Source organism: Nannospalax galili, unplaced genomic scaffold (genome assembly GCF_000622305.1).
Source record: "Nannospalax galili isolate Female #2095 unplaced genomic scaffold, S.galili_v1.0 scaffold279, whole genome shotgun sequence".
Classification (NCBI taxonomy): Eukaryota; Metazoa; Chordata; class Mammalia; order Rodentia; family Spalacidae; genus Nannospalax; species Nannospalax galili.
The window spans coordinates 2,802,578-2,820,282 of NW_008343971.1; the positions used below are offsets into that span (position 1 = coordinate 2,802,578).

At 44.6% G+C, this 17,705-nt stretch overlaps 1 protein-coding gene across 6 annotated transcripts in view; it reads left to right on the plus strand.

The window, feature by feature from the left end:
• The window catches only part of Elmod3 (ELMO domain containing 3), a 42,041-nt gene that overhangs the window by 5,542 nt on the left and 18,794 nt on the right, over nt 1-17,705 (plus strand). For 5 of the 6 annotated variants that reach the window (XM_029566993.1, XM_017799903.2, XM_008840256.3 and 2 more), the window contains 6 exons: nt 3,388-3,462; nt 4,504-4,573; nt 10,480-10,548; nt 11,145-11,236; nt 13,031-13,154; nt 13,372-13,494. In XM_029566993.1, coding sequence (XP_029422853.1) covers nt 3,388-3,462; nt 4,504-4,573; nt 10,480-10,548; nt 11,145-11,236; nt 13,031-13,154; nt 13,372-13,494 — 553 coding nt within the window. The remainder of the gene's footprint in view (nt 1-3,387; nt 3,463-4,503; nt 4,574-10,479; nt 10,549-11,144; nt 11,237-13,030; nt 13,155-13,371; nt 13,495-17,705) is intronic. The other variant, XM_029566994.1, reaches the window with a different exon arrangement.

Here is a 17,705-nt window from a genome sequence, read left to right on the forward strand (position 1 = left end):
ATATTTTATTTTTATGTGTTATGTGTGTTTGCCTGCGTGTATGTATGTGTACCATGTGCACACAATGACCATAGAGGCCAGAAAAGTTGGATCCATGGAACTGGAGTAACAAGTGTTTTTAGCCACCATGTGGGTGCTTGGAACTAAACTGAGGTCCTCTGCAAGAGCAGCCAATGCTCTTAACCACTGAGCCAGCTCTCCAGCCCCATGGGCCTCCATTTTTACTAAACTGTAAAGAAGTCAAAGCTGGGGCTGGGAAGATGGCTAAGTGCAAGCATGAGGACCTGAGTTTGAATCCTCAGCACCCACATCAAAAGCCAGGCTTGGCTACACACTGTAACCTACGTGCTATTGGGGACAGAGACAGGAAGATCGCTGCCAGCCCAGACCCAGGTTCAGTAAAAGATCCTGTCTCCAGGGAGTAGGGTAGAAAATGATAGAGCAGAATACTTGACATCCTCCTGTGACTTCCACATATACGAGGACTTGTACATGTGCACTCCCCCCCCACACACATACACAAAGAAGTCAAAGCTGTGTGTAAGGGGTGTTCATGGAAATAAACAAGAGTATTAGAGTAATAGGATAATCTAGGATTCCAGGGCCTTGACATAGCACTGATAACATTAGTAATTTTTTTTTTTTTGCTGGTTGGTTGGTTTGTGACAAGACCTTGCTATATAACCCTGGTTAGCCTAAAACTCATAGCAGTCGTGCCTAGACCTTCAGAATGCTGGGATTACAGGTGTGCTGCACCGCCTGGTTTATAGTTACTCATCCTCCTGTTCCCTCCCTCCCTCCCTTCTCTCTTCTTCCTCTTCCTCCTTTCCTCTTTTCTTCCTCAATTTTCTCTTTCTTCTTCTTTGTCTCCTTGATTTTGTTGAGATAGCATCTTGCTATAAGCCCAGACTGGCCTCAAATTCACATTGTTCTGCCTCAGCTTCCCAAGAGCAGCCAGTGCACTTAACTACTGAGTCATCTCTTCAGACCCCATGATTGATTGATTGATTGATTGATTGATTGATTGATTGATTGCCTGTTTTGAGAGCTTGTTTGGAGGTTCTAGCAGGAGAGCACAGTTACTCGTATACCCTTGACCAAAGACTGGTCCTCCTCTATTGGGGAAGGTCATCCTCTTCGACCGAGAGTGCAGTTTCAGGAAGGATGCACGTGGAGTGTTGAGGGAGGAAAGGGACACCCGCTTAGCCAGCCAGATCAGCCAAATCAACCCTGGTGATCAACGAGGTGACAGATGTCACAGCCAGATTGCCCTCACATCGGATTGTCTTTTTTCAGACAGGATCTCCCTATAGCCCCAGATAGCCTGGAACTCTCTATGGAGACCAAATTGGCCTCAATCTCACAGATCTGCATGCCTCTGCTTCCTGAGTGCTGGGATTAAAGGCCTGTGCCACCACACCTAGCTGATGTTTTTATTTTTAACTTACTGATTTGTAGGATTTTTAAAAATTAATATATTAGGAATATTAGCCCTGTGTCTGTGATACAGTATCTATGATATGAGTGACAGTGGATCAAGGCCTTTGTTGCTGTTTTTTTGTTTCATTTTGTTTTTGTTTTTGGTTTTTTTTTTTTTTTTTTTGGTCTTTTGAGACAGGGTCTCCCTGTAGCCCCAGCTGTCCTGGAACTCACTATGTAAACCAGGCTGGCCTTGAACTCACAGAGATCCGCCTGCCTCTCCCTCCCAAGTGCTGGGAATACAGGCGTGCGCCACTACGCCCAGCTGTTTCATTTTGTTTTTAAAACACTAGTAGGGGAAAGGTTTTGTTGAGCAAAAGCACTGAACTTCACTGGCACAAGTCCTAAGGCTTTAACAGTTAAGAGAACTGTATAAGATTTCTTAGGGGCAGATAAGATGGCTCAGAGGGTAAAAGCACTTGTGGCTAAGCCTGATGACCTAAGTTTGATCTGGTAGACCCACATGGTAGAAGGAGGGAACAGGGCTCCCACAGGTTGTCCTCTGACCTCCAGAGTGCTCTGTGGCACATGCACACCCCCTAAATAAATAAATGTACTAAATTTTTTTAGATTTCTTAGATACTGTTAAGTAAGCTCTTCTTCCCACTGTCCCTTCACTCTGCTCTCCTTTTCTCTTATGGTGCTGAGTCCCTTGGTCACATGCATGGTACATGCGATGTGTACCACTGAGCTCCAAGTTCATCTTAAGCTCCTATGAGGGCTGCGTCCCTGTTTAGCATGGAAGAAGCCGGAGTGGTCTGTGTCCCTATTCCCTATTGGCAATTTGGGTAACCCCTTCACAGGATGGCGTGATAAGACTAGGAGGTAGGAATTGGCTAGGCAGTTAGGGTAAAAAGACCCCAGAGAAATGTATCCAGTTTCTGGGCTAAAAAAAAGTGTCCTTGGGCCTGTTAGCAACATACTCTGTTCCAAAGGCCAAAAATGTCAAAAGTATTCGGGAGCTTGTATCTAATCCTTAAAAGATTTTAGGGTTACATCTTCAGAGGGGGCATGTTGGAGGGGCGGGAGTGGGCATGGATTTGATCAAAACACCTTATATGCATGAATGAAATTCTCAATAAAGTTTTTGTAAAAGTTAAAAAAAAAAAAAAAGATCCCGTGAGGGGCCTGGAGAGGTACCTCAACAGTTAAGAACACTGGCTACTCTTGCAGAGGACCTGGGTTGGTTCCCAGCATTCACATGTAAGTCAACAACCATCTGGAACTCCAGTTCCAGGGGATCTGATGCCGTCTTCTGGATTCTGCAGGAATTGCTTGACAGAAGCATACTTACCTGCAACATACCTGCAAGAAAACACCCATACACATAGAATAAAAAAAAAAAATTGATAATTTTTTTAAAATTACATTAAAAATAAATTATATGAGGGGCTGGAGAGATGGCTTAATAGTTAAGAGTACTTACTGCTCTTGCAGAGGACCGGAGTTCAGTTTCCAGCATCCACAATGACTGACTCACTACCACCTATAACTTTAGCACCAGGGGATCAGATGCCCTCTTCTGTCTTCTGTAGCACCTGAATGCATCTACACACACACACACACACACACACACACACACACACACACACGGTAGTCAAAGCAATCCAGTGACAGGGCAGAAGGAATAATAGACGAGACAGAGTCTTCTATAGCCCACTCTGGCCTCAAACTCCTTATGTAGTCCAGTCTGGTCTTAAACTTCTGATCCTCCTGCCTTTCTCTACCCATGTGCTGGGATTGCAGGTGTGTACCACCATGCCAACTGGTTTGTTTTTATAGTATTTCTTATAGCTGATTCCTTTGAAGTTCATTTCTTTGTGATTTAAGGAAAAACGATGAGACATTTCACTTATGGTCCAAAGGAGATGAGATCATGAAATTGACCCTGATGTGTCTGTCTTGCAGGTTGAAAGTGTCTCTGCTGGGTATTCGTTATATGACAAGGACAGCGGTGCTCTTGCGGCTTTCAGAAGAATTCCTGTACATAATCACCCCTGCTTCAGTGCTGCCTGCCAACACAAGCTTTATGCATGCCGGCGGTGCTGGGGGTGGGGGGGCACAAAGCTGCCACATGACATTTATCTAACAGGAGAATACCATTCAGAGCTGAGCATAGATCACAGGGAACAGCAAAGATACACCACAGTATCATATGAGTCATATGTCTATGCATTTACTTAGCATGTTTTACCATTCAATCAAGGCACACAGTCATCTCCCACATTACCCAACTGCTAGTTCACAGTTGGAGTTTGCCAGGTACCTCACTTTGAGAATGACTTTAGGCCAGGGAAGGCAGTACAGGCCTATAAATCCCAGCATTTGAGAATCTGAAGCAAGCAAGAAGATGGAGAGTTTAAGGCCTGCCTGTATAACATAGGGCTGGGGGTGCAGTTCAGTGGTTAAGTGTGTGCTTAGCATACATAGTGTTCAGTCCCCAGCACCAACAGACAAACAAAAACAGCAGAAACCTTAGGGCTGGAAAGATAGCTCAGTCAATTACCCTACAAGTATGAGGACCTGAGTTTGATCCCCAGCACTCATATTTAGCCAGACATGATGGCACATGCTTATAATCCCATTCCTAGAAGGCAGAGACAGGAGGATTTCTGGAGCTCAATCTAGCCAAGGGGAGTCCCAGGTTGCAGTGAGAGACCCTGTCTCAAAAAACATGGTAGAGTGTTCCTGAAGAATAACATTCAAGATTGACCTTTGGCCTTCATGCACACACATACATACCTCTGCACATACATGCAAATTTTTTTTTTTTTTTGGTTTTTTTGAGACAGGGTCTCCCCATAGCCCAGGCTGGCCTTGAACTCACAGAGATCCATCTGCCTCTGCCTCCTGAGTGCTGCCTGGCTTCACATGCAAATTTTTAATCAACCCATCAGCGCAGGCAATATTCTTACAGCATCTGATTTCCAGGATATTTTGTATATTTTGTAAACAGTGTGCGGGAAGAGCTGTGTGTGGGAAGATGAATTCTAGCTACACGCTAAAGACCTCTTTCCCCTACAGATCTCAGAGCTGAAGAACCATGGTATCCTCCAGGCCCTGACAGCAGAAACTAACGGATTGCAGTCAAGTGGTAAGGACCCCTGAGGGCCCTTGGAGTCTAGGTAGAGCCTAGATCAGACCTAGGGATTCACTTTCCATCACCTGTCCCTCTTGCTATTTCTCCTTCAGAATTTCTTAGATTTGTCATTCCTAAGTGAAAAGTCAAACCAGCATTGGCTTAGGAGTCAAGTCAGTTCATCTGCCAGTGATTTGCTGCATGCTTCTGGGAAAGCCATGCTACATGTCTGTTTATGGTGGACATTTTAAAGATTACATTTATTTATTTATGTGGTTGGGGAAAGAGAAGCCCACACAGGGGCCCATATGTGCCAGGGCACTCACGTGCAGGTCAGAGGACAACTTTTGGGAGTTGGTTCTCTTCCACCATGTGGGTCCCAGGGATCAAACTCAGGTCAACAGCCTTGAACGCACACACCTTTACCCACTGAGCTGTCTTGCCAGCCCAATAGTAAAAATATTAGTGTTGCAGGTGCTATGTGCAGAGAGATGAGAAACCAAGGCATTTCTTTCCTCCAGGAAGCAGTTTTTCTGTGCTGGTACCTGGCCCTGTGAGATAGTTCTCAAAAGCAGAGCCTTGAACAAAAAAAGATGCAGGCTCTTAGACCTCCTATTATTTTCCCTTTACAGTTCAGTGTCTTTCTATCCACATATGGTAACACATATATCCTGATTGGGTGCTCTGTGCTACAAGGTCATGACAAGCAGAACTGTGTACATGTACCCTTGCACAGTCATTGCTGCATTCTTCTTTGTTGGGGGTAGGGAGGGCCCCTACCACATTAATACCTCTCTTATCCTCAAAGGGACAATGTGAAAATGAGGCAGTCTATGTGAAAAGGCTTTGGAAAGTATCTTACTTTGTGCTTTAAAGGTGTTTTCCAGTGCTGTTCTTATAACTTGTTCATTCTGCTTGCTAGTTTATTTTGAAGAAAGATGTCTCTGATTTAACTTCTAATTCAGGAATAAAGTGCTTGCCTAGCATGTGCAAGGCCCTGAGTTCCGTCCCCAGCACTACCAGGGGGACTTGGCAGGAAAAGAAGTAAAGCAGATCATATCAGGACCTGGACGCTAAGATTTGACTCAATGAATCAAGGACTCAGTGATAAGGATTCAATGAAATAACGTGAAGGACACAAAGACATACATCATAGTGCTCACGTAACTGTATATGCTGTTATCTTTGAATGCCACTCACTACTGGGGATGTAGCTCAGCAGTAGAGCATGTGGACCTGGTTGATGTCCCTAAGGCCCTGGGTTTCGTCCCTTGAACCACAAAAAATAAGCATATAATCCGGGTGTGCTGGTGCATGCATTTAATTCCAGCACTTAAGAGGCAGAGGCATGCCAGTCTCTGAGATCAAGGCCAGCCTATGTGTTCTAGGCCAGCTGTGGCTACTAGGGAGACACTTAGTTTTGGCTACATAAGACCTTGTCTCCAAAAAAACCTAAACAATGTTTTTTCAGATTGCTCCTGACTGATTGAAACTAATAGTCCAATCAAATTGACAGTGTTGATTAGTTTATGATTAATCGGAGAGAGGCAAAATAAAGGGGTCAGTCAAATAGTGAAAAAAGAAAGTAAACGTAAGCTGCAGACTTTACCCCTGTGTCCTTCTACCAGCCAGGATCATCCGCACAGCCCGTGGGTCTGCCTGGCTCCAGGAGGACAGGCAAAGCTCATACAGGGTTGGGCCATTTTTCACATTTCAGCTAGATATGGCTAGCTGAGACTTTGCACTTTCTTTTGAGTGACTGAGTAACTGTTGTAACAGTAAATTCCTACTCCCTGTGGCCAAGGTTTCTTCTGCTCCTGGCTCACAGACTTTGGTCTCATTGCTCTTAGGTGAGGAAGCTAGACGGATTGGTCTGTTGTTTTTAGATGAGGATCTAAAGGCTGAATTAATAAAGCTACCTGAAGGTGAGGGGCGAAGGAGGAAGGTTGTGTTCCATCATACAGGCTTTCCCTGAGTTGGTCCACACTTCTCTTGTTTTCTTGTTTGTTTTGTATTTTTTGAGACAAGATCTATGTAGCCCCAGCTGGCCTGGAATTCACTCTGTAGACCAGGCTAGTCTTTAACTTGCTGTGCTCCTCCTTCCAAGTTCTAGGATTACAGGCATGGGCACCTGGCTCACACTTTTTTTTTTTTTTTAACTTTCTTTTTAGGTTTATTTTTATTTTTATGTGTGTGAGTGTTATGCCTACATGTATGTAAGTGCCATGCTTGCAGGGGACAGAAGATGGTGTTGTAGCCCCTGGAACTGGAACTGGAGTTATGGATGGTTGTTAGCCACCATGTGGGTGCTGAGATTCAAACCTGGGTATTCTGCAAGAACAGCCTGTGCTCTCAACCACTGAGCTGTCACTGTAGCCCCACACTTAGCTTTTTTTTTAAGAATTATTTTTAGGGACTGCAGAAATGGCTCAGCAGTTACGAGCACCTATGGCTCTTGCAGAGGACCTGGTTTCAAATCCTAGCCCCCACATGGCAACTAACAACCATCTGGAACTCCAGTTCCAGGGGAATCCAATGCCTTCTTCTGACTCTGTAGGCATTGCACTTACATACATGCAGGCAATACACTCATACACATAAAATAACAATAATAAAAAAGAATTATTTTTATTAATGTATATGTGTGTGCCTGTAAATGCCATGTGTGGGTGCCCAAGGAGTCCAGAAGAGTGTGTTAGATCCCTTGAAGCTGGAGTAATACATAGGCAATTGTGAGCCACCAAACGTGGGTGCTGGGAAGGAAACTTGGATCCTCTGGAAAGGCAGCACACACTCCTAACCACTGAGCTATCTCACCAGCCCCTTTTCTTTATTTTTTAAAAATTATATGACTGTAATTTTCATAAAAATTAAAATGAAGTTGATAGGACAAAAGATGTGCCCAAGCAACATGCCATGTTTATACAAGATCACTGAAAGTCATGACTTATTTATAAAAAACTAAAAACCTTAATTCTGTGGCACACTGAGCAAAGATTTAGTTGGTATTCTTTAAAAAATGTTTCATTATTCTTATGTTTTGTGGTTTTTTTTAAGGCACAATCTCATTGTAGCCTAGGCTGACCTTAAATTCAGGGCAGTCTTCTTGCCTCAGCGTCCTGAGTTCTGAGATTATAGGCATGAGCCACTATGCCTGGCTTCAGGTTGGTATTCTATAAGCCCAAGAGTTAAAACTATTATTATATTCTGTGATGATGGCACACAGAGTTTTGTGTAAGAACTCTTGTGCTTCTGGTTGGCGCATTATCTACTTTTCTTCCTTCCTTCCTTCCTTCCTTCTTTCCTTCCTTCCTTCCTTCCTTCCTTCCTTCCTTCCTTCCTTCCTTCCTTCCTTCCTTCCTTCCTTTCTTTCTTTCTTTTCTTCCTCGCCCCCCTTTCTTTCCTTTATGGCAGGGTCTCATTATGTAGTCCCAACTGGCCTGGAACTCACTATGCAGCCCAGACTGGCCTCTAATTAGAGATCTGCCTGCCTCTGCTTCTGCCTCTGCCTCCCAAGTGCTGGAATTAAAGGCATGCACCACCACACTTGGCTCTAAATATTTATTTTTAATGTCTAATTATGTGTATTTGTGTGTGTGTGTGTGTGTGTGTGTGTGTGTGTGTGTGCATGCGCATGCAGGTGCCTATGGAGGCCAGAAGAAGTGGTCAGATCCCCTGGAACTGAACTGCAGGCAATTGTCAGCCACCCAGTATGGGTGTTGGGAACCAAACTCAGTCCTCTAAAAGAAAATAAGAGCTCTTAACCACTGAGTCATCTCTTCAGCCTCCCTCCTTTCGAAAAATTTATTTATTTATTTGGTATAGATTGTGTGTGTGTGTGTGTGTGTGTGTGTGTGTGTGTTTGTGTGTGCGTGCGTGTGCGTGCCTTTAAGAGTTTATGTACAGGGCTGGAGAGATGGCTCAGCGGTTAAGAACACTAGTTGTTCTTGCAGAAGACCCAGATTCGAATCCCAGCACCCATATGACAGCTAACAACTGTCCTAACTCCAGCTCCAGGGGATCTGACAGCTTCTGTCCTCCTCGGGCATTGCACTACACGGGTGCACTTACCTACATGCAGGCAATACATGCATACACATAAAACAAGAATAACAAATAAAAAAAAAAGTTTATATGCACCATGTGTGGCAGGTCATGTAGTCTTCTAAGTAGCCAGCCCACATCCTGGCAATAAGGATGGTTTCCATTGAGAAAGGCCCTGTGGAGCGGGAATGTGGGCCCTGGTGACCTATGCTCTATTCAGGGCTTCAGTGGGAAGTTGTTTGTTCACTGTCCCTTTAGCCATGGTGCAATCTCCAAAATACTTTCCCCTTTTCTACACCTGTTTTCTTAAAACATCCGACACACCAGACTTTTTCCCAGATAAGGATTTTTTTTTTTTTTAATTTGGAGCTGGAGAGTGCTTGCTGGTAGGGTGTGGTGGTACATGCCTTTAATCTTAGCACAAAGGCAGGTAGGCAGATTCTGAGAGATAAAGGCCCACATGGTCTACGTGGTCTACTAGTGAGGTCCAGGCCAGCTGGGGGCTACAGAGACCCTGTCTCAAAAAAATAACAACAAAAACCAAGTACTTGTTCTTTTAGAGGACCCGAGTTTGCTTCCTAGCACTCACTTTAAGCAGCTCACAATTGCCTGTAGCTCCAGCTCCAGAGGATCCAATTATTCTTCTGGCCTCTGAGGACACTTTACATATGTGCATATACCCACCCCCAGACACACACATGCACATAAGTAAATGTTAATCTTAAAAATTTTTTTTTACTAAGTTTTAGGCAGGGTCCCAAGCTGCCTTCTATTGTCCTACCTCTACTTCTCAAGTTTGGGGTTCTAGGCATGTACAACTGTGCCTGTTGTATGCAGGGCTGAGGATTGAATCCAGGGCTTTGTGTAGGCTAGGCAGCCATTCTACCACCTGAGCTACATTCCCAGATCAGATATCTGACTTTAAAAAAAAGATTTATTTTATGTGTATATGTGTGTGCATCACACATGTGTAGGTACTCGTGGACCAGAAGAAAGCATCAGATCCCCTAGAACCAGAGTTGCAGATGGTTGTGAGCTGCCCAATGTGGGTGTTGGGAACTTAACAGGGATCCTCAGCAAGAACAACAAGCACACTTAATCACTGAGCTATCGCTCTCTCCCCAGACACCTAACTTTAAAAAATTATTTTTATGTGTATGAGTGTTTTGCCTGCCTGTATGTAAGTGCACCTATGTGTGCAGTGCCCATAGAGGCCAGAAGAGGGCATTGAATCCCCAGAACTGGAGTAACAGTTGTTAGCTGCCATCTGAGTGCTGGAATAGAACCTGGGTCCTCTGCCAGGAGAGCAGCTAGCGCTCTTAACCAGGGAGCTATCTCTCCAACCCCAAGATACCTGACTTCCTCAGCTTTCCTTGGACTCCTTTATCTTCTGTTGTCTTCCGCTCCTGTGCTGACGTTGCCTCAGGGACTTCCATGGACGTGGTACTACCTCTAACCCTGCTTCTCTGGCTCTGTAGCACCCAGGCATTTCTTTATTCCTTCTTGGTCTCTCTTATGAGGCCACTGGGATTAGTCATGGAAGGCGATCCACCCCTTAATACCTCACAGTGGAGGTTAAACTTTACCATGTGAACCCCTGGAAGATACATTCACCCCAAAGCTTTTTCCAAATAGCTTGTCATGTGATGTCCCCAGCTGAGCTTATGGGCTAGCAAGGGAGCTGTTCTAGCCTCATTTTACCACTAAGATCCAAGTTTTTGTAGTGAAGTCTTTATCCTATGCATGTAGTTGATAGACAAAAGTTGCCCCTGGCCATTTGGTTTGAAGAGCAATAGCTGTGGTTTAGAGAAGAGTGCTGTGTGCTAGTGGCCACACCCATCCAGGTCTTACCGAGGCTCCTTGTCTCACTCTTACAGTTGTGAGCGCCGAGGTCCTCAGCGCCCAGGAAGAATGGGAAGTGGTAGACAGCATCCAGCCAGATACAGGTAACTGCAGGAATGGCACTGTCTCCATCCCACACAGCCACCAGCAGAAGCCACATGCACAGACCAATGCACCCATGACAGGGATCAGAAGATGGATTCTTGAACGTTCTTATTTTAGTCATGTGACATAAAGTCTCTCCTCCAGTTCCACAAATGGCATCCAACTTCTGGAGAAAATAGGAAAGAATGATGCAGGTCAAGGCTACCATGCTGTCCACCTTCTACCCAGTGCTGAGGGAAGATGGGGGTTCCTTGGCCAGGTCAGCCTCTGAGAGAGATGAAGATGAGCAGAAGGATAGAGGCAGGCAGCCAGGGCCCCTATGGAAGGCTGGGTCTGAAGCCATCTGTTGGAAGTCTCTGGAAGCTAGAGAGGAGTGCCTCAAGTCCCTTTCTGACAGGTTTGGATGGCGTTGTAGCAGGGTAATATCTTGGTCTTGCCCAAGCCCCACCAAACTCAGAAGAGATATCATAGTGAATAGATCAGCCACCACCTATATTGCTGATGATAAGTTAGTTATCAACCAGTGCTTGATTTAGAGGTGACAACCAGAAGGCCGTACTGTCCCAAATCCTCGGGTATCTTCGTTTTTGCCCAGGGAGCTGGACCAGCTCAGAGCAGCCTGGCCAGCTCATCTCCTTTGGTGAAGCCCTGCAGCACTTCCAGACCGTGGACCTCTCTTCCTTCAAGGTATGGCAGTAGAGCAGTGTGGAGTTTCCAAGCTCCCACTTCCTGAGCTTATTGAGCACTGGACAAACAAGGTAGAAGCTTCTGATTAAGGACCCCGTCTTACCTAAGAAATCTGAGGGTATAGGATCTCAAGTAGCCAAAGAACCAGGTTCTGTGGCTCACACCTGTGATCCCAGTAATGGAAAGGATTTGTAGCCCAAACTGGCAATGAACTTAAGGTAATCCTCCTGCCTTGGCCTCTCAAGTATTAGGATTATAGATGTGCACCACCATGCTCAGTGTAATTTGGAAATTTAAGAAAGATGTGGGTACCAGGTATGGTGGCACACACCTGTAATCCTACGACTCGGGAGGTTGAGTCAAGAAAAACACAAGTTCAAGGCCAGCCTGAACTATAGAGTGAAACCCTGTATCAAAAAAAGGGGGGAAGGAGCACCTGAGTAGGGACTGGAGAGATGTCTCAGTGGTTAAGAGCACTAGCTGTTCGTACAGAGGACCTGGGTTCAGCTACTAGCACTCACATGGCAGCTAACAACTGTCCGTAACTCCAGTTCCAGGGGAACTGATGCCCTCTTCTGGCATTGCTAGCATTGCATGCATGTGGTGGTATATGCATATAAAACACTCATATATATAAAATAAAAATAAGTCAAAAAATTTAATTGGGAGAGCCAGCAAGATAGGTCATCGGGTAAAAGCACTTGCCATATAAGCCTGGTGATTCTAGTTTAATCCCTGGAACCCACAAAAAGTTGGGAAGACAGAACCAACCCCACAAAGCTGTCCTCTGACCTCCATTTATGCACCATGACGTATGCATGCATGCCTGCGCATGCTCGCCATCATGCATACACACATACCATAATTGAATATGTAAAATATATCATAAAAAGGAGTATTGGGGGAATAGTGCTGAGGTGTTTTCTAGGATGTTCTTGTGTGACCTGTAGTAAGTGTAGAGGAATGTGGTTTCAGATTCCAGCTAAAACCTGGCTCAGGAGAGAGGCTAAAGAAAGTTGAGTTGGGGCTGGAGAGATGGCTCAGCGGTTAAGAACACAGGTTGTTCTTGCAGAAGACCCGGGTTTGAATCCCAGCGTCCACATGGCAGCTAACAACTGTCCGTAATTCCAGTTCCAGGGGATCCGACAGCCTCTTCTATCCTCCTCGGGCATTGCACGACACAGGCGCATTTATCTACATGCAGGCAATACATGCATACACATAAAATTTAAAAAAAAAAAAAGAAGAAAAAGAAAGTTGAGATGCTTGATAGGTTAACAAAAGGTCAGAAGATGCCAAAATCAGAGCCTTCTAAGGCTGGCAGCAGTGCCCCTGACCATGGGGAGCTGGCATGACCTAGTTTGAGAAGGGCCACTCCTCAGAGACATCTAACTCCATGAGTACCATGGGCCCTGCATCCCAGAAATGGAGAGGAATGCTGGATTTTGGAATTCATATCTTAGAGAAACTCATAGTAAGGTTAGACACAGCCCTGCTGAGCAACCTGGCCTGTCTTTTGTGTGACCACATGGGGGATTCCATGTACTCACAGCTGAGTCTCCCTGGGAGTCAGTCAGTAGCTAGTTCTAGAAAAGTCTAAAAGACAAAATGCAGAGAACAGGCTGGTAATGACTACATCTAGGTGGCATCTCCTTGCAAGGAACCTGGGAGCTGGAAGATCCTGTCTCTAGAGTCTCAGACCTTCTGCCCCCTTTTCCTGGCACAAACAGTAGCTTTGGGGAAGTTCACTGGCTGATAAAAGTTCAAGTCCATTGTATGCACCTTTTTCCCCAGAAAAGAATCCAACCAACTATTCGAAGGACTGGGCTAGCGGCCCTCCGGCACTGCCTCTTCGGGCCTCCAAAGCTGCACCAAGGTCTTCGGGAAGAAAGGGACTTGGTCCTCACCATTGCTCAGTGTGAGTGCTCAGGGACAGCTCCAGGGCAGATACTTCACGTGTAGTCAAGGCAGAGCATTGTCTACTCACCCTGTGGCTGAGGCTAAGCCAGGGCTCCTGCATGTTCCATGTTGGTGGGTACAAACAGGAAATGGAGAGTGGGGTGTCTTGATGCCCATTCTCCAAGAAGCACCTCTTTCCCCCTGAGGGACCACCAGCAGAGTGTGTTTTGGGGCAGGTGGCCTGGACAGGCAAGACCCAATGCATGGCCGTGTGCTCCAGACCATCTACAAGAAGCTGACAGGCTCCAAATTCGACTGTTCCCTCCTCGGAGACCACTGGGAGGACCTGGGCTTCCAGGGTAAGAGACAAATGCTCATTTTCCTTTATTTGCCAGATGGTCCTTTCTTGGGCAGGCCAGTGCTGTGAGACCACACATCTAGGGGAGGCATCCCAGGAGGGTGTAGCAAATGGGAGGGCCTCAGGGGCAGCACACAGGAGTGTGCCTGAGAATGGCTGAAGGGAAGAGAGCCATGGGAAGATACATTACTTCTGGGCTCTTGCACATGAGATGGAAAACACTAACATGACTTTGAATCTGTTCTGCTTATGTTTCCTTTTTTAAAAATGAAAACCGTATTATTACAGAGTTTGAAACCACTGGGAAAAGACCACCAGACCCAATTAAAATTTTCATTGGTCAAATTTATTAGAGCTATAGCCAGTGGTCCCTTAGTCAGATTCTGGACCCACAGCCCTGAGGGGAAGGTGAAACTAGCTTATAAAGGTAAAAACCAACAATAGATCTTTATGAGTTGCATGTAAAAGGACTGTGGCATCAATGTCAGTCAGGTTGCTTGAGAAAAATATGTGTCGCCTCTGTATCTAAGTGCTTGCTTTTCCATAGAAAACCCAGTATTTCTCGCAATGTGTTTACTATAGTGAAAACGAAAGAACAGTAACATTTCGCATTGAACAAGGGTCTTTATGAGTTGTACGTAAAAGGACTGTGGCATCCCTGTCAGTCAGGTTGCTTACAAAAGATATGTGTCGCATCCGTGTCTAGTGCTTGCTTTCCCATTGAAAACACAGTATTTCTCGCCTGTATTTACTATAGGGAAAAGAACAGCATCATTTTGCATTGGAATCTCTCTCTCTCTCTCTCTCTCTCTCTCTCTCTCTCTCTCTTCTTTCTTCTTAATGGGGCTTTTTTTTTTTTTAACCGTTAATGGGGCTTTTTGCTACTCTAACATTCTCCCCTCTGAAGAGGTAACCCTAAAATCTCTTAGGGGTTAGATAAGAGCTCCCAAATACTTTTGAATTTTTGGTCTTTGGAGCACAGAATGTTGCTAAGAGGCCAAAGGACATTTTGACTTTTAGACAAGAAGCTGGCTATTTTCTTTGGGGTCTTTTTACCCTAACTGCCTAGCCAGTTCCTACCTCCTGCTCTTATCACACCATCCTCTGAAGGGGTTACCCAAATTGCCAATAGGGAATCAGGACACAGACCACTCTGGCTTCTACCATGCTGAACAGGGATGCAGGGTGAGACAATTGGGGTACCCCTTCAGTGGGTCTATCTAAAAGACTCCCAAATTGCATAACTCTTATCTTTGACTGCTGAATAAGGGATGTGAAAGAGAAGTAAAGGCAAGAGTAGTTAACATTACAAGTTCTAGACAGAGAAGCAGAAAAAAAGTTAGAACAGGACAAATTTCAAATGGTTATATCAGAGTCCATTGGGATTTCTTGATGAGAGCTTCCAAAAGCATCCCTCTATTGGGTTCCTCCTCATTCTTCTTTTGTCTGCCAAGGCTGGACTTGAGAGTGATAGACTCAGGATTTGTTTTCAGGCACTTGGATAGCTGTTGGAGTCAGCCCTGCTATTTTAAATTGAAACAAAATAATTTCACTTGCTTTTGTTTCCTTCCTTCCTTCCTTCCTTCCTTCCTTCCTTCCTTCCTTCCTTCCTTCCTTCCTTCCTCCCTCCCTCCCTCCCTCCCTCCAGTATTTCCTGTAGCTAAGGCTGTCTTCAAACTTGCTAGGTAGTGGAGGATGACCTTGAGCTTCTGATCCTCCTACCTCCACTTTTGGGCTGGTATTTTCGCTGTGCACCACCATATGAGAGTTTATGCGATGCTGAGGGTCAAATCCAGGGCTTTATGCATGCTAGGCAAGCACTTGGGAGGCTGAAGCAGCAGAACTACCATGAGTACTAGGCCAGTCAGGAGTACATGAGAAGACTGTCTAAAAAAAGCAAAATTAATTAATTAAAATAAAAAAAAAAAAAACATGCGGGGCATGGTGGCACACGCCTTTAGTCCCAGCACTTGGGAGGCAGAGACAGGTGGATCTTTGTGAGTTCAAGGCCAGCCTGGTCTACATAGTGAGTTCCAGGACAGCTGGGGCTACAGGGAGACCCTGTCTCAAAAAGACAAAAAAAAAAAAAAAAAAAAAAAAAACAACAACAACTCTGGGCTGGGATGTAGTTCAGCAGTAGAGCACTTGCCTTCCATGCTCCCTCAGCCTGAGGGTTTATTAGCAAGGCTCTGGATTCAATCCCCAGAACTGTAGAACAAAAAAAGGAAAGTGTAATTAATCCTGATCTGTTGGTATTGGCAAAGTGTTTACTCACTGCAGGCTCCTTCATTTACAATGTAATTGCCCTGCATCTGATTAAAGGCGTGGGAGTCACCAGCCCATGCCTGAATTCTCTCTTCCTTTTAAGTGAGGAACTGTTTTTCTGACTGACTCTCCGCTTTCAGGTCCTTGCATTTAGTTTTCAAGATGTTGACTGTGATGTGCCCATGTGTGGCATTCTTATGGTATATAACTGCTTGAAGTTAGCTCCTGCAAGTTCATGTCTTGGGCAAACTTGATAAATCTACAGCCATGATCAGATTACTGTGAATACTTTCTTCATGCCCACACTTCCTCTTCTCTTGTGGGATTGGAATGACACAAAAGCTAGATTTTTGGCTTTTTGTTTTTGTTTAAAATTTTAAATTCCCAGCACTGAAGACAAAGAGGCAGGTGGACCTCTGTGAGTCCAAGGCCAGCCTGGTCCACATAGCAGGTTCCAGGCCAGCTGGGGCTATGGGGAGACCCTGTCTCAAAAAGACGAAAAACAAACAAACAATTTTAATTCCTATTGATTGATTGTGTGTGTGTGTGTGTCTGTGTGTGCATGTGTGTATGTGTGTGTGTGTGCGTGTGTGTGTGTGTGTGTGTGCATGCTACAGAAAGCATGTACAAATTAGAGGATGACTTGCTGGGATTGGTTCTCTCCTACCATGTAACTCCTGGGTATTGAAGTCAGACTGTCTGGCTTGGTGGCTAGTGTTTTACCCACTGAGCCATCTTATCTGCCCTGCTTGTTTTCATTACATTCTTTTTTTAAAATTTTGTGTGTCTCTCTGTATGTGTATATATGACCACATATATTCCACATTACTCTTGTGGAGGTCAGAGAACAACTTTCTGGAGTCTGTTCTTCATTTCTGTCATGTGGGTCCCAGGAATTGAACTCATATTGTCAGGTTTGGTGGCAAGCACCTTCACGCACTGAACCATCTTGCTGGCTCCTGTTTGCTTGTTTTTAATTGTTTGAGGCTCAAACTAGGGCCTCATCTGGTCTACTGTTAAACTGCATACATCCCCAGCTCTGTTCTTTTTTTAAAAATGTAAAAATCTGGGCCTGGGGAGATGACTCAGCAGTTAAGAACACTGGTTGTTCTTGCAGAAGACCTGGGTTCGAATCCCAGCACCCACATGGCAACTAACAACTGTCTGTAACTCTGGTCCCAGGGGATCTGACAGGCTCTTCTGACCTACAAGGGCATTGCACGACACAGATGCACTTACTTAAACATGCAGGCAGTACACACATACACATAAAATAAAAATAATAAATAAAATAAAAAAAATAATAATCTAAAAATCTTTGTGTATAGACTCTTAGGTCTTCAGGGAGGGAAAACTCTACTCATTATGTTTTATTTAGTATTTCTTTCCCTGTGAAAACAGTAAAAACTGAGATAGAGTTTCATTGTATAGCCCAGGAAGACTGTGACCTTGCAGCCATCCTCCTGCCTCATTCTCCCAAGTGCTGGGATTACAGGCATACACTATCACACCTGGCTTTCTCTCTCTCTTTTATTCCAGCCTTTGTGATTTCTACTGTTCTATCTACACATTCCCTGACTCTGCTACCTCCAGTCTCCTGCTCAGCCAGTCCAGTGTATTTTCACATTTAGTTTCTGTGTTTTCCAGTTCTAAAGTTCCCATTTGGCTCTTTCATATAGTTACTCTTTATTAACTAAGAGTCTCCAGTTTGTTTGTTTTTCAAAGTGAGACTGGAGATATAGCTGTATTGCTAGTGTACATACTTAGCATGCACAAGGCCTTGGGTTCCTTTGCAGCATCAAACAAAAAGAAAGAATACTCCAAAGTATATTCACGCAGAGTCATTGTCAAAGTCTTTTTTTTTTTTTTTTTTTTTTTTTTTTTTTTTTAAAAAAAAAAAAAAAAAAAAGAGGACGATAAATCTTTCACTGTGATATATCAAAATAA